General features: G+C 49.1%; 1 protein-coding gene across 3 annotated transcripts in view; it reads left to right on the top strand.

The window, feature by feature from the left end:
• PLEKHG4 (pleckstrin homology and RhoGEF domain containing G4) overlaps positions 1 to 16,261 on the top strand; it is a 92,125-nt gene that overhangs the window by 5,444 nt on the left and 70,420 nt on the right. For all 3 annotated transcript variants that reach the window (XM_075510393.1, XM_075510392.1, XM_075510391.1), the window contains exon 2: positions 10,277 to 10,474. In XM_075510393.1, the coding sequence (XP_075366508.1) occupies positions 10,277 to 10,474 (198 nt within the window). The remainder of the gene's footprint in view (positions 1 to 10,276; positions 10,475 to 16,261) is intronic.

The raw sequence follows: 16,261 nt of genomic DNA, 5'->3' as shown, positions 1-16,261 counted from the left end.
TTGATATGTATGGAAATAATGGGACATGTGAGACTGTTTTCTGTTTGGGGAAAAAAGCTATAAAGGGAGTATCTTTAAAAGCCTGTGTTTACTCCTTTCTAACTCAGGAGTTTAGTAAAAGCAATGCCCTGAATTTATGACTGATTTACTTAGCTTTCTGGGAGGCATGCATTTAGCACTGTATCTGAATATAGGGGAAATGTTTTCATCTGACTGCAAGTCCCAGGCTTGGCTGCTCAGGGGCGGGAGAGCTTGAGCACACATGTGTCTGTTCCCCAGCGAGCTCAGAGAGTCTTGGAGCAAATCTGGGTCCCTCTGACCAGGAGCACTTCTCCCTGCGGGGCAGACTGATGCTTCTTGCGGTGGCCCAGGGCTGAGCTGGCATAGCCATGGCCATCTCTGGGCTGCCTCCTTTGTCCTTCTGGCTCATCCTTCCTCACAGCATCTTCCTCAGAGGTGGCATCTGATTGCTGCTGCCAGCTTACTATTTTCTCATGCAATCAGCCAGCCCCTCCTGGAATTGCTGCTTGGCTTCAGAGCGGTTTCTGTTCCCTGTTGACATAGCAGGACTTGTATTTCATGAGCACATGGTAATACAGAGTGTTTAAGGCCAAAAGGAACTATGGCTCATCTGTTACAGGATACTGGGACCAGAGAGCGTTACCTAGCTCCCACATAGAGTCTGGGAGCTCTCTTAACTAAAATATGATCTTTTCTTAGTGGCGTCCACGCGCAGTTATGGAGGTTGCAAGAGATGGAGAATCCACCAGTCCCCGTGGGAGTCTGTCCAGCAGCTCATGCACCTTGCAGAGGAAGGGGTGGGATCTGAATGTGATCCAGCTGCAGCCTTGAGCTCAGAACGCGTGCAAAGCTGGGCCCATAAGTAATAATCTAAATGCTGACCCTGTGAAGATTGTTTCTGGCACTCATCAGCTGTCCTGCTGAAGGATTATAATTTTCTCTTTGAGCACAGGAGGCTGCCCATCTGTTGTAAGATGTCCCCAGATGGGTGTCTGAACACAAGGTGTTGGCTATGGCCTAATGTCTCTGACTAAAAGGTGTTAAAATGAGCTGACCTGTTTGGCTAAGAACTTACCCAGGGTATTTTATAGCTGGCTGATATAAACAAATCTTTCATCTGCCTAGAGCATCCTCTTATTTGGTAGGTGTTAGGCACAAATGTTAAGGGGTACAAGATGCTACTGCTCAGGTTTGGCTTGCGAGATGGATGCCAATGCCTGAAGTGGAGAGTGGAGCAAATACTGTAACTAATAATAATATGAATGAGCACAGGCAATGTCTTCTCTTGGGTAGCAAAGAGAAGGATTTTTAGTGCATTTGCAAGAAGAGCACTGTAAAGAAAGGGAGTCTGCTGTAATGTCCCAGGACTTGTCTTGTGTAAAAGTGGGCTGGGAAATTCTTGTCTCTGTCTGTTATATCTAACAGGATTTAGCAAGCCTTGTCCGAGCCTGTCGTAGGAACATGACACTGTGAACGTGGAGATCCCTGGCTGGACCATGGCATACGGTGCCATGGCCAGACTGTTGGTGCCCAAGCCAGGGCAGCCCGTGCAGTCTGGTGGTGGGAGTGAAGAGGGGTGCAGCTCTGCCCTGCGGGGTCTCAAGGAGGTGGGAAGGCCTATGTGGTAACTCTGGGCAATGAAACCACAGCTGCCACGTGCTTACACTCTTCCAGCATGAGTCTGTTGCTGCGAAGGGTGTTTTAAATGTACCCAAAGCTTTGCATCACACTGAGTACAGTTTTGTTAATTAATTGCATGGTTAGATCTATGCCAATGATATTTTAAAAAATCTGTGCTTAGACAGTTATTTCAGATTAAGGACTTAATCCCTTGATTAAACTAAACAAAAATAAGCTGGTCTCCAGCTGTAGGATGGTGTTTTATACATGGCTCTTCTCATCTACTTGCAGGTCCTCATTTCAGCTGGAAGATGTCTGTTTAAGGACAGGGCTTTGAGTTTGTTCTCTCACATGCCCTTTAAACACCTATATCATCTCCCTGATCTATTGCTAATAGAAAGTAACTGGCCTTTGGGAGCAGGGGCTCATTTCTTGCTCTGGATTAGACCTACTTTCTGCTCAGTTCATTGAGAGCTCAGTTACGAGTGGGACACATCCCTGAGAGGAAAGGCTTATCTCAATTTCCCAGTTCCGCTCCTCTCTGGCTATAAGAGGACTTCCTTGGATTGTGGGTCAGTGTTTCATCCCCAGTTTGGCCTCTCTAATCTGTTCAGCAGTTGTCAGCAGCTTTTCTGATGTGTTGGGTGCTGCATAGGCAAAGGAGAAAGCCACAGGCCCTGCTCCAGAGAACCTGAAGTATGAAAACCTAAAGGAAAGGGTAGAGAGGAGTAATGTGAATATAGAGCTCTGGTGGGAAGAGATGCCCGTCTACTGTGTCCAAATGCACGTGATACCATTTCCTTTGGGGAGCAATGTTTGGTCAGGCAATGGTTGAACAGCAGAGAGCTTGCTGTGCAAGCTGCCATGTGTGTCCAGCTTCCCTTGGGGGCGCGGGTAAGCAAAGGGCTGGGGAAGGCCCTGCTTCTCCAGGTGCATGGGCTTTCCTCCCCAAAGGACTGCACCAGGATATGTCTTTGGCAAGGATGAATATTGGGGTTTGGGTATGTTAAGAGCAGATTGCTTCTTGTGTTGCTGTATCAGACAGACGTAAACATCCTGCTGGGTTGCAGGGCTTTCAGGCAGGGGAGCAGGCCCAGGTGACTGTTGCTCGTTGTGTTGCCATATGCCAACATCTGTGTTTGGCCACCTGAAGCGTGGTACAGAGCCACTGACATGGCTGCCTGTACCAGGTTGCCTCTGCCCTCTACTACTGCCTGTGTTTTGCCCTGGCATGAGGACAGCATTGATATAGCTGTGTACTAGCTCCAAAGCTCGGGGCTTGCAGGAGGTCACGCTTCACTTTCAAAGCAATTTGGGATGTCCCCCCTGAGTGAAAACAAACCAGCCCTGGGCTGGTGGGGGGATTGCCCAGCTTTAGGCCTGCCTTTCACTGGCTGAGCATGCCCAGACAGTACAGCATGCGCAGAAGCAGGACCTCAGAGCTGAAAAGCAAATACATCATTTTCCCCTTTGTTTAATTAAATGAGAGATCATGAGTTAATAGCTTCCAAGTGCTTGTTTTCCTGCAGTGCCTGGAATGATAATCCCGCGCGCTGCCCAGTAGGAGCTGCTTTGGCCGCCGCAGCTGCGTCAACCCGGGGGAGGGCCAGGGGAACAGAGGGAGGCATCTGGAAATGATTCTTCGAGCTCTGTCTGTGGAGCACTGCTCCCTGCAAGGCTGTAGGAGCTGGTTTATCCATGGGCTGTGGAGCCGTCCCGCCTGCCCCAGCAGCAGGGGAGCTGAGCTGGGCTACAGCCATGCCCTGTGCAAGGGATCCCACAGTGGCATGCAGAAGGCAGCTTGCCTTTGCAGGTGAGCAAAGCTGGCCTGGGTGAGACTGCAAACACTTTCCTCCCAAGTGGAACTGGGTGCTGTGCTTTTCTCCCTGAAAAGACTGAAACAATAGCCCAAAGAACAGGTAGAGTGGTTCCTGGTTATCTCACAGGAAGGTGGTGTAATTACAGCAGTGTGAATGCCTACCTCTATAGCTGCACCACTTAATAATCCATTATTTTAGCGAAAACATCCAGAGGCAGGCAGGGTGCTGAAGGCAGGCGCCGTCCTCCCAGCCTCCCCCTGTGCCTCAGAGTGAGCAGCAGAGGGGGGAGCTGGCACCTTCTCTGGGAAGATTTTTCTCTCTTGAACTCATTGCTGCTGTGATTAGAGCGGCTCAGGAAATGGGGCTGGGAGGGTTCTCCTCCCTGTAGAAATGGAGTGGGAAATCTCAAATTTTGTCAGAAAAACAAGCCTTGTTTTTAGCCAAGGACCTTTTTGAACGGAGAAATGTCTCATTTTTAAAGGCAAAGCGGCCTGGCTTTCAGCTTTGTGTCAAAAAGTGGAAAGGCTTTGTGGAAAGCCCAGAGGCCTGTTTTTACTGGAAATGAGGTTTCTCATGTCAGCTGAGAGCTGAGCAGCCCCAGCCAAGTGCCGCAGCACGGCAGCCTTTGCTGGCGGAGGGACCAGCTAACCTGGCCCTGCTCAGCGCCTGCTGTGTGTTCCTTTTCCCCCAGTCCCAAAGCTGGCTGGGGGCCACAGGCAGGCGCTGCGCTGTGATCCTTGGAGCTCTGCCTCTTCACAGTGTCTCTGCTATTTCTACTTTCCAGTTCCGGGGTGTGGGAGCGTTGGGTCATCTTTTCCCCCCACCTTTGCAGACTCTGGTCTCCTCTGTCCTGCATTCACACTGCCCGTTCGTACCTGGGCAAGAGGGGAGAAAATGGGTGCATGCAGGACGTGGCCAGGCTCTGGGCAGCTGGCAGAAGGAGGAGAAAGTTGTGGGAGCTCCTGACAAGGCCTCCCTGCTGAGAGGGAGCTGAGACGCTCAGTGACTCAGAGCTGGGCGTACCCTGGGTACCTCTTGCTGTGCTTGCAGCCTCTCTGGGCTCTCTGCTCCACTGCCCAGCTATTCTCCTAGCTCTGCCAAGCCACAGCAAGCACTGGATTTAACTGGGGCACTTTGGGATATGTAGTTTCATACTTTGGAGGTCTAGGTTTCTCAGAGCAGAGCTGCAGATCCTTTAGCTAAATTCCTGCTGCAAGATGAATCCTCAGCATGTTATGTGGGCCAGTCCAGCCCACTAGAAAGGAGTGTTGTCTGCCATAAGTCATGGGTTAGTCAAACAGTTAGTCTGGCCTCACCATGCTGATGGTCTTTAGGAGTCTTCAGACAGCATCTGGGGTGTTAGCAGGGAAGATCTGTGCCTCTTCTTCATGTTCTCCTTGACCAAGACTCAACTTTTTGTAGACAAAATTCTTTTAAGCAAGACACTGACTTCTGAGTAAGGTGCTTGGGTGAGTTGTAGGGAAAATGCTGCCAAGGCTTTGTGGGCCCAGGTAGGTCCCTACCCTGGCAGGAAGGGCATTGCAGCCCTTCCCTGCACCTACTTGGGTTGTCCTGAGCCACTTGAGTTGCTGTCCCAGGGGCTTACTGGGAGAGCGCAGGTATTCTGACACTGCGCAAGGTGTGTAGCCCTGGGGATCTTCTCTCTGCTCCCTGGGCAGGCTGACTTCTTGTTCTCCAGACCCATAGGAGGCTCTCCAGGGTTTAGCCTTGACTGGTGAGCAGCAGGTCCCAAAGAGGAAGAAGCTGAGTCCTGAGTCAGAAAGAAATGTAGCGTGGCAGGAGTTCCCAGTGGCTGGAGCTGCTATGTAGCGCTCTCTGTGCCCACAAAGGTAGGCAGAAAATTCAATCAGTGCACCTAGAAAAGCCCAAGAAGCTCCTGGTTACTCCATATGCCTCTTGGCAGGCTCCTCCCATCCTGCAGCGGCTGCTTGCACCAGGAGAGGTAAACATGTCCCCTGAGCAGGGTTGTAACTGATCCCAGGCTCCTCTTCCTGCTGCCTCCGTGTTAGTCCAGGCTTGGGGCTTCTGCCCAGGTACTCATAACCTCATCTCTCCCTGACTCCTGGTTCTTGCTGCACTTTGTGATGGGGAGAAGGGCTCTTAGGGCTGAGCAGCAGAGCTTTGCCACAGCAGTCTTATCCCTCTATTCATTTCACAGCACCTGTGGCTCCCATTGTAGGGGGGGGCAGGGGCGGGCATCCTGCTCCTTTCTGCACCCACTCAGCCCCAAGCCCTCTACCAGTTGTGAAGCCCTCCTGGGCTCTCCCTGCTCTCCTGGGTGGGACCATGCTGGGTTGTTTCAGTTGCACAGCTCTACCCACGGAGCCCATCCCATCCCCACGTGCTGCTTTCCTCTTCTCTCACTGTGCTCCAGCCCCTGCACCAGCAGCTGGCTCCCAGCTGAGGAGCAGTGAAAGCCGGTATGGCCGGACGTGACCTTAACCTGGGCTTTATTTAGCGCCTTGATTTATACAGGAGTTATTTTAAAAGCGTGTTTTTCTTTTGGGAGGTGTGGTGAGTGTGTGGCAGAGTGGTGGCAGTGAGCTGGAGTTCATAGGTCCTTCTGTGCTGTTGACAAAGAAACATTTGAGTTCCAAGACATATTTTTCTTGGGGAGATGCTCTCTGGCTTCGTTGGAAAGCACTCCTGTTTGCCTTTGTGCTGGGTGGCTGAAAAGGAGCAAGTGTCCAGAACCTTGCCCATGAGGGGGATGTGGCAATACTGTTGGAGGCAGGGAAGCCTGAAATTTGCAGTCCCTGGAGGAGGCTGCTTTCTCCAGGAGGCTCCTGTGCTGGGCTCTGCCAGCTCTCAGGGGCTGCTGTGGGCTGGCTGAAGTGGAGGTGTGCTGGGGCAGGAGTGCCCTCTCCTTGGATACTTGTTGGTTTAGCTTGTTCTTCTCTCTGGACACTGTCCCCTCATCCTGGGTTGCAGAGGTTTCTCCTTGTGCCTGCTGGGGGTTGCATCACCTGCTTGAGATAAGGGATGTGGTTTGTAGGTAGGATGGGGTCCAGACTTCAGGTTTATCAGCCTCTGGAGTGCAGGATGTTATCCCCTTCTCTTGCTGCCTTGAGCTGGTTCGTATGAGTTCCCTGTCCCTCCAAACCACGGCTGCGCCATGTGTGTGGCAGCAGGCACTGCCCGCAGGCTAGATGTGTGTGGCTGGCTGTCCGTGCTCCAGCATTAAACAGCAGGGCCATGCGGCCTCTTGCAGCCCTTGCTGAGGCCCTTTCCTCGGGCCACTCTGCAATCTGAGGAGTTAATTAGTACAAATAAGCAGCCCCATCCCTAGGATTGTAGTTTAATGAGTCTATGATCAGAGGCGAATCTGCTGCTGTTGCAGGCTCCAAGCTCTGCCATGTTTCACCCCTTGTGTTTCAAGGTGACTTCTGAGGCTCTGCCATGTTTCACTCTCCACGTGGGCAGGACCTATCCCTATCTCTGGAAGACCATCCTGGGTGAGTGGGAGCACTGAAAATCAGTGTTTCCTCCATGGTCATCTGTGGCACACAGAGGCTGCATCCATCCTTGTTCTGTAGCTGCCCAACGATGCTGGTGCTACAATCATGTGCGGCATGATGGGATGTGTGAATTTGCTCCCCTGTTTGGGGCTTTTCACGTGGAATTAGCAGAGATTGGTGAAAACATCTCCCCTTTCTACCAAATAGTAGGGGTTGAAAGCTTTTCTCTGTCCCTTCAAAGCCTGCACAGCTATCGTGGCTCTGTGGTATAGTCTAGCCAGAGAGAGATAAAGCCTCTGTGCTAAGGAGTGCACTGAACTCTGCAATGGCTACAGGCTATGGTTATTCTGTATTTTACTAAAGGAAGGATAATATAGACTTGGTTTATTTTAACCATATAAAGGATTTTTGATTCGGTGCCGATGTTAATAATTGTCTTGTGAAGGCTTTGCTAAGGCAGCAGGAATAGTGTGAGAACCTTAGAGCAATGCACTGACTTGTGCAAATATTTTGACTTCTTTGTTTTATATGCAATAGTAAATGTAACAAATTTCATTGGGGGGGATTGATATCTGAAAGAATTTTGCTTAAGCAGGGGAAGAGGCGTGGGGGCAGAAGACAGCACAGAACCCCCGCCAGCTGGCTTTGACTGAGATTTTGAACCTGTGGAGGGTCAAAGGGAAATTGTTGTCAAACACTACTGGCAGTAATGCTACTGTGATAGTGTGTCCAAGCACTTGGCTGGGCTCTCTGTGGTGGCTGGTGCTGGGTGGGAGAGCACCTGTGTGAAGGCCAGTTTTATCTGTCAAGGGCACAGATGCTTGCTGGGACAGGTTGGTGTCAACAGAGGTTACTGGAACTGCGCTTGCCTTCAGCTGGCTGCGCTTGGCCTCTCTGTCATTTCACAAGGGCATGGGAGAGGAACGATGTGTAATGCTCAGTGTTATATCAATATTTAGCAATGTCATTAATATGTCCAATTGTGAGAGGCTTCATTTTGGGCTTGGTACCCATTTCCCTACCCTACAGCCCCCTCAATGCCTTTTTTTTTTTTTTTTTAGCAGGTCCAGGATATCATGTAAAGGGAAGACTTCTTATTTAGGCTGTCCTTTTGGGTCTGTACAACTCATCCCACAGTTCCTATCGGTCTGCTTTCTCCTCTTATATTTCCTGAACTCTGCTGAGTCCTCCCCTCGCACCCTGCATGGGGGGTGGTCTTGACCAGAACTGTGCAGAGAGCTGCAGGCTGTCAGCTCTTGGCAGTTTTCTCTTGACCTCCACAATCTGGAAGTTTTTCTCTGAAGACCTGTTCCTGCAGAGGAGGAAGTGCATGGGAACTTCCAGGCTTTCAATTTCAATTAATGGAATAAAAGTTGGGGTTTTATATTTTATTCTTTTCTGGGTGGAAAGATGCTTGTTTAAAACAGCCCATTTAGGATTAGGGTTAAATGCTTGGTCCTGGCATTCAACACTTGGAAGTGTGCACATAGGCATCCTGCTTTTTGAGTCCTTGGGTGAAGAATATGAAAAATAGCTCCTTAAACTCTGTTTATCTGGTTGCATTGACCTTGAGGGGTATTGCAGGAGGCAGCTGTGTCTCAGAAGAGTTGCAAACACTTTAGGAGCCTGCTGCCATTTAGCCTTGCTTGTTGCTGACATCAGGAGAAACAGCAGAAAAGGTAATGAAGCAGTGCCATGCCACGGGCGGTGTGTGGTTTGCCTGTCATCCGTGTTCTCCCAGCTCAGTGCAGGCAGGGATTGTGGAGGCGTTGTCTGGGCATCCTCATCTCTCCTGTGCAATCCCACAAGGCTGTCCTACAGGAAAGCCTTACAACAGAGCAGGGAGTTTATATTGTGCTTGAAACACCCAACCCTCTAAAGGAGGAATCTGAAGATTGTTGAGCTGGGTAGTTGCAAGAGATGGCATGGCTTGTGTGAGAAGCATCATCTCTGCTCTGGCTGAAGGTTGATTTAGGCTTCCTCTGAGACTGTTGCATTTTCTCAAGCCAGTGGAGGTATCTGAAGCAAGGAACATGGGCTCCCTCAGAGTGGAAGCAGTGAAACGGTTCACTTCGGCCTGATCCCTTCATCCTACTGTGCCCTGGTGGCAATGTAAGCTGTTGTGGCACTGCTTTGACTAACTTTCTCTCCCAATCTTGCTATGGGACTGAGGTATGTTTTCAGGCATGTCCATGCAGCTGTTCCTGTTCTGCAGGAGGCTGTAGGGCTTCTGGGCCAGCAGCTGAAATGCTTTCCTTGTCTCTAGTGAAGGGAGGTGGCTTTAGATCAGATGAGGATCTGGCCAGACACCCGAGTAAACTTTCATTTGGTTTTGTAGCAAAACTCACTCCCACTGGCTGTAAGTTAGCCAGAGGGTCCCCGTTAAAGTAGAAAGGAAAGGAGGGATCCTGATTCTCTCTCCAGATGTGTACAGATTTTTTTTTAATTATTATTTTTTGGCAAGCTCTCTTGATTTACACCCATGCAATAGATCAGAATTTGGCCTCTAGCACTGGAATTGCCCCTAACACCGTGGGCAGGTTCTGGCTGGCAGGCTCTCCCGAATGAAGGTGGAAGTAGGGGAACCATCGCCTCTAATCCCCAGGCAGGAAACGGGCATCCTACATATCAGTGCGTGTGCTCAGGCACCAAAGGCAACCTTGTTCACACGCAGTCTGATGATCCTGTTTGTGAGGCATCTCTCACTGCAGAAAATTCCTGGCTCCTGGAGTGGGCCTTTCATGAGAGGCAAACAGCTTTGAATAATGAGGAATTGCACTGGTGAGCGGCTTTCTCTGGTATCAAACAGCTCTGGCAGCTTACTCCGTGTGGGGACTTCAGAGCACAGCAGGCAGAGGAGCTTCAGTACAACTGTTGCCCCTGCAATTCCCCTTAGCCCCCTGAGGAGCGTAATGCTGGGCTTTAACATATCCAAGTGCTGGCCGGCATCTCCAGCCCCGGGTGTCCTAAACACAGGGCCTGCCGATCCATCCACCCCATGATACTCTCACTCACACACGCTCATGTGCTGCGGTAATGGTTTAATAGCAGCCCCACCCAGCGCAGTCAGGAGAAGGACTTGCTGCGTAAGCAAAAGCTGGGAAATCTCGCCGCTGTGCACAGCACTCTGTGAGCACTCCACTTGCATTTTGGGAGAGCTTTTTTTTTGTTTACCTGGAATCACCAGTGCCAAAAGAAACTAGAAAGGGCAGCAGTTTGCTCCTTTGATTCTCTCTCCTCCTGCATTTGGAGATGGCTGCGCTCCTGGGTGTAGGGCTCATCAGGGCACTGGGGCATATCGTGCCGTCGTACCGCTAACACTTTCTCTCTTGGCAGGACTCGGAGTCGCTGGACAGTTGCATTCAGAGTACGTTATCAGCACTCTACCCTCCGTTTGAGGCTACCGCAGCCACTGTTCTGTGCCAAGTTTTTGATGTGGTGGAGAAGACGTACCGTGGGGATGGACTGCGCTACCTCATAGACTTCCTGATTCCAGCCAAGCACATCCTACAGTGCATTCAGCAGGATGCCTGTGTGAGTACATCATGCTCTCTAAGGCCTGTGAAGGCCTCCTTGGAGAGCTTTCTTTCTACTCTCATATGTAAAACGGCTGGCAAAAAGTGTTGTGTGTATGGCAGCCTAGGTGGGAGGGCAGGCAGACAGTTAGGAAACAGTTGAGAAATTGTTATTGAAGCTTAACTGTGCAGAGATCAGATGTGGAGCGGTGCCCTCGCCTTCCATAACCAGGAACACCAAACAGAAGGCTTAAGGGATTCAAAGGAAGAGGTTTAGTGAAGTGTTTGCTGGATATGGCTGGCTCGGGTGGCTTCTAATCCCAGCTGTTCCCTGGCTCTGTGGATGAAGCTGTTGGCTCCTGCCGCTGGCAGGAGGACGTGCAGGGCAAAATGCTGCCAGTCGGTGTTTTTTCCCAGAACTCTGGCTCCCCTTTGATGGTTGCTGGAATGGTTGCAAGGCTCAGTAGCCCCAAGGAGTCACATTACATTTATTGCCAGAACGAGTCCAAGATTAACGTGCTTTACTGTTGGGAGTCTAATGTTAGAAACGATGAGTCAGATGCCTCCATTGCAAACTTGGCTCAAAGTTTGCAAGATGGGGGGGGGGGGGAACCCACAAAAAACACCACCAACCCCAACAACCTAAAACTAGGGTTCATTCTAGACTTTTTGTTTCTAAACCTAGAGGGTGTGCGTAGCCAGGCTTTCAATAGAATTCCTCATGGTGGAGGGCAAGGGACTTCTGGGAGGAGGAAAAATATTAAATAGAAGCTGAAATAGTCAGTTACTCATTTGTCTCGAGGAGGTGAAATGCTGGGGGGAAACACCCATCTCACATGATGGATCCATGTAACAACCCCTGGGAGCTGGTCACCTTGAAAGTGTTTTGGTGCAGTGTTTATCTCACTGGGTTGTCACCAGCCTCCAGCTTGGCGCCAGCCATGTCTTTGAGCCTGTACAGGAAGATCTGAGGTTGTGCGTAAGGATTTTGAGGAGCTGCTCTCTCTCCCCCTGAACACTCGAATAGGAATTATTCCATCGGTTTATCTAGCTGCAGTTTCTAATGTGATGGTGCATAGTGTGGTTGTCCCCTTTAAAGAAACAAAAGTCTTTTAGTTTGTACGAACTGGTAATTATTGCAAGACGTTTCACGGCTTTCCCCAAACCGCCTCCCTCGCCAAAGGAGGCGAGGTAGCAATTTCCCCACTCCCTGGGATCTCAGCAGCTTCCGAGCATCTGGCAGTGCCCTGGGCAGGTGAAGTGTTGGAACGGAGGGAAGAAAAGCAGCCTGGCTCGCGAGCGGAGCCTGCTGCTTGGCGTGGCCCTCTGCCCCCGTGGCTTGTGGGGAGCTGGGCCCGCAGCGCTGCTTTCCCAAAGGGGAGGTGTTCAGGGCAGTGACAGGGCGACCCGCAGGAAGGGTGCCACCAAAGGGGTCTGCTGGGCAGGGAGGGGGGCCTGTTCCTCCGTGGGCGGCCGGGCAGGGCCTGGTGAGGCCACGCACGAACCACAGGCTGTGGCTGCCCTCGGGCTGAGGCGCCTGTGAGACAGGGGCGTGGCGTCAGGGAGGGCCTTGCGCTGCCTAGCGGCCAATGGGAGGACAGCTGAGGCTGCAGCAGCCAATAGGAGCATGGGACTGCCTTGATGGGCATAGAGGTCTTGGCTGAACCAGGGACTGTCGGAGCTGGAGGTGCTGAGGCGGAGGGCCTTGAGGCAGGAGAGGTGAAGGTAGTGGGCCCTGGAGGGGCTCAGGGTGCTGGCGGCCCCCCAGGCTGGGCTTGGAGCATGGGGTCAGGCGACATGGAGGCAAGGGGGCTGGTGGTGGCTGAGGTGTCCTGTTGGAGGGGGAAAACCAGTATGGTGGTGCTGTCCTACATATGCAGCACTGTTTGGGGAGGTGGTGCAGGGGCAGGAGCTGTGCTTGGAGCCAGCCTCCTGTCACAGGCCCAGAAGTGGGGAAGGGCTTGGGGTCTGTCTGGCACTCCCTGGCCTGCCCAGGAGCCACAAGGTGCAAGGCTGGTGGCGGCGGTGGGGCAGCCACTTCCGGTGAGTGGCTGCCCAGGGCTCAGCATTATGTATCAGGGGCTTTTGCTGAGGTGTGGCATGTCTGGGAGAGTGGGCAGCAAGAGGCAGAGTGCAGGCACAGGCCCCTCAAAGAGCACACCTATATGCGTTGAGCCTTTCCTCCTTGCTTGTGACCCCTTCTAGCCCTGACTCATGATTTTGTACTTTCAGAATGACAACACAGGGAGATCAAGGGAAGCTCTAGGTACCTTTTACTGTCTTTAGAGGTGGGCCCAGGCTATTCCATATTTCATTTAGAAGGCTGCTTGTTTGAATTTTTATTGTGGAAAGCTATTTCTTTCACTTTTGTGGACTACTCCTCCTTCTGCAAACCTCCACTATATGCCCCTTCTTCTGTCTTTACTGTCTGAAATCACAGGACTATTTCTTGTTACTTGTTCTTTAAAAGTTTTGTCTGCTTCTTAGAGAGTCTAAACGAAAGCAATGTTTCCTCCTTACTTTGTAGTTCAGCTGGTCCATGTGAGCCTTTCCTAAGGGAGGGGAAAAAAAAAGTAATTCCTGTCTGAATGGCTACTGTAGGAAATCTTGAGAGTGCTAAATCTTTTTCTCAGCCTCTGCAGCAACGGAAGTGTAAGTGGCTTTATGAAATATTATACAGGGTCATAGGCTTCAGCTTGGCGTATTAAAATCAGTAGCCTGTATGTGATCCTCAAGGGCTGGAGAGGGGGGTGTGGAGGGGTGTGCCAAGGGGTCTGTCTTTGCTCAGCACAGAGTAAGAAACCAGATTTTGCCTCTGGCCTTCAGATGACATCCTGAGCTAAATGGACTGTTCGTCTGTTCCAACCCAGCCATCCCATAGCTCTAGGAGCGACCACCTTTGTGCCATTTTTGTCATTGGGTCCCAGCTCTTTCTGCAGAGGCAGCTTTATTTCTGGCTGCAGCCACTGGGTGTAGAGTCTGTTCCTGGCACTCTTCTGGTGAGCCTGGTTTGGCTTGGTAGCAATTGGACACGAGAAGAGCAAATACTTGAGCCTTGAAGTGAAATGTTAACTGAAATAAGCTTCTTCATGTAATCTTCCCTGTGAAGGTGCTTTTTGGAGCAGGAGCAGCATGAGGATGCTCTACTTCTAAAGTTCTAAAACTCTGAAATGTTTAGGCTATTGAAGGACTTTCATTCCTGCTTGGACAGGACTCTAGCTCATGCTGCAATTTAGGCTGTGGTTTTGTAGGTTTTTTCAGGAACTTCAATGTGTTCTGCAGTTTGGTTTTGGTGATTTTTATTGCTGAGTTTTCTTCCACTTGTCAGTCAGTAGGCAGATGGGTCATCTGAGTGGTGAGGTTGGGTTTTGGATTTCTTAATGTATGAATGGCCCCCAAATAGGTTACTCTGCATCCAGGTTTGAACAGAAACTCTGTGTCAGGTAGATGCAGATGGAATTCAGCTTTATGTTTACGCTACTGCTGATTGTCTCTCTCACTTTTCAGTCATATAAACTATTTATAATAGTTTGTGAACAGATCTGTTTTTTTGTCTGGTTCTTCTTCCCCCAAAAGGCCCTTGGTACAGATGACCTCAATATACCTACTAGGAGATATTCTAATGGTAGAAGAGGGGTTGGTGTGGTGTGGTGTAGGGTGCAATTGTATAGTCTGTTCTGGAAAACTGCAAATGGTTTTTGTTTAAAACCTTATATACAAAATACTTGGCTTGGGCACTTCTTGGGCACAGGAGATATAAGCTCTATTGACTGAGGTGCTGTGTGAGTCTTGAGCTTGATGGAAAAGTCCATGAAGTACGTACAGCCTGAGACTTGCTGAAGCCAGTAGCAACTTCTGCAAACTGTGTGCTGTAAGAGGAGGTCTTGGTTTGCTGAATTCAACTGTGCTGTATCTTGGAGATCGGAAAGCATGAAAACATAAGACTGCAAAGCTTAGCTTCCTGTGCCTTTGAGGGAAGTACAAGCAACTGTGTGTTAGGCTATAGGGCTTTTTAACTTAATAGAAAGAGAAAAGAAAGAGAGGTGGGTCTGCTCTGAGTTCAAGGTTAGAATATAAAGGTAATATTAATATGATCATTCAAACAAATGAAAAGTCAAGTAAGATTCAGTTTAGTAGTGATACAACATGTACGTACAACAGTAAGGCAGTTGCACTGAGTGAACAGAAATAAAACTGCCATGACTGAAATGGATATGGAATTGACTATGTCGAAGAAAAGGGACTGGCTGGTCTCCATCCTGGAATATGGAAGAAGTTACCATGTAATGCCAAATGTCTGATAACAGGGATTTTTATTGAATCTGTTAAGTCAGGGCTACTAAAAAAATACAGAGAACAAGCTGAGTGTACAACACCATGCACTGAGCAAGGACTGAATTAACTGACCCGTTAAAAACTGGATAACGTTTTTTCATGTGGTTTGCTCCATGGCAGGTAGTGTAAGACTAGACAATGAAACTTTTCTCTCTAGAGAGAGCTGATTTATGAAAAAGGCTAATCTCTTCCATAAAGGATTTATTATGGAGTCATATGGAAAACTAATTACTGTGTCAAAGGGACAGAGGTTTATGCAAGTATTGCAAGATGGGTAACAAAATGGTTAAAGGGAGGATGTTTGTACTGCAGTGAAAACTGAGTTGGAGGCAGGAGTCATGAGACACACATTACTTCTCATCCATGACCTTGGTATAAAAAGTAAGAGTATGCATATGACAAATATTTGTGATGAAACTAGTCTGGGAGACATAAGCAGTAACATAAAGGAGGAGGAGGAAGGTGATAAATGTATTACACAAGATGAGCTCTAAAACTTTGTACTTAAGTTTTTATAACAGTAGACTCAGATGTGCGTGCCTCCACAAAGTAATAGGCAGAATTTCTGTTGTGAACCGGGGTCATCAGTTTGGAAAGAAGAACTAGCAGGTGACTGAGTTGGTGACATACCATAGGGGCATGACTGGAAGAGAAGTGGGAAGACTGGAAGAAGCATTTAAAAGATGCTTCTAGCACAGTTGGGAAGTGTTGATGGCATTATACACAGTGTTTTGTAATGCTTTGCCCAATGAGAAAGTGAAACAAAGAAATGTGTGGGTGTTTGGTGTTCGTTTTTTTTTTTTTTTTTTTTTAAAAAAAAAAATAGGCATCACCAAGGAGGGTCTCCAGGCAGGCCTAAGAGATGATCAAGGGAGATATGTTAAGGTGATGTGACATGGCTTAACAATTTTAAGCAATGGGGACACATCCAGAGAATTAAGCTCAAGGGTTGAGGAGGAGGAATTATTGAATCTGAAGGATGGTTTGGGCTTTCAAGTCTCTGAGCAACTTTGCATCAGGTGCAGTAAGGATAAAGAACCTGGCTGGGCTGAAGGTAAAGCTTGATGAACATAGGAAAGAAATTGGTTAATGCCATTACCTGTTGTTTCAAGGTGTGTGAGGATCCCAGAGGTTCCTTCCAGTTCTGTGGTTTCTCTGCTATGTGGCAAAATATTTGAATTAAAGAATTTTTTTTCTTTCATCTGTCTGGCCTGCAGAATACAGCATTTTCATAAATTGCTTTCCAGATGACAGCTTTTTAATTTAAGTATTGGATCCGATACAGGTGAATTCTATCTAAACCTTTGTCATGACAGAGAAAGATGAAATTAATCATGAAACTGATCGCTTATGTCATGGCTCAATTGAAATCTTACTTTACCCAAACAGAATCAAGCTCAAAGCAGTGATTTTACTTTTTGAAGTTGTGATAAAGCTGTAATTAAGTCAAGTCAGTTCAGCCATGAAACTT

This window comes from Mycteria americana, chromosome 8 (assembly GCF_035582795.1).
Source record: "Mycteria americana isolate JAX WOST 10 ecotype Jacksonville Zoo and Gardens chromosome 8, USCA_MyAme_1.0, whole genome shotgun sequence".
In the NCBI taxonomy this organism is placed as follows: Eukaryota; Metazoa; Chordata; class Aves; order Ciconiiformes; family Ciconiidae; genus Mycteria; species Mycteria americana.
The sequence above is the reverse complement of the archived record's forward strand: the minus strand, read 5'-3'. Positions and strand labels throughout refer to the sequence as shown.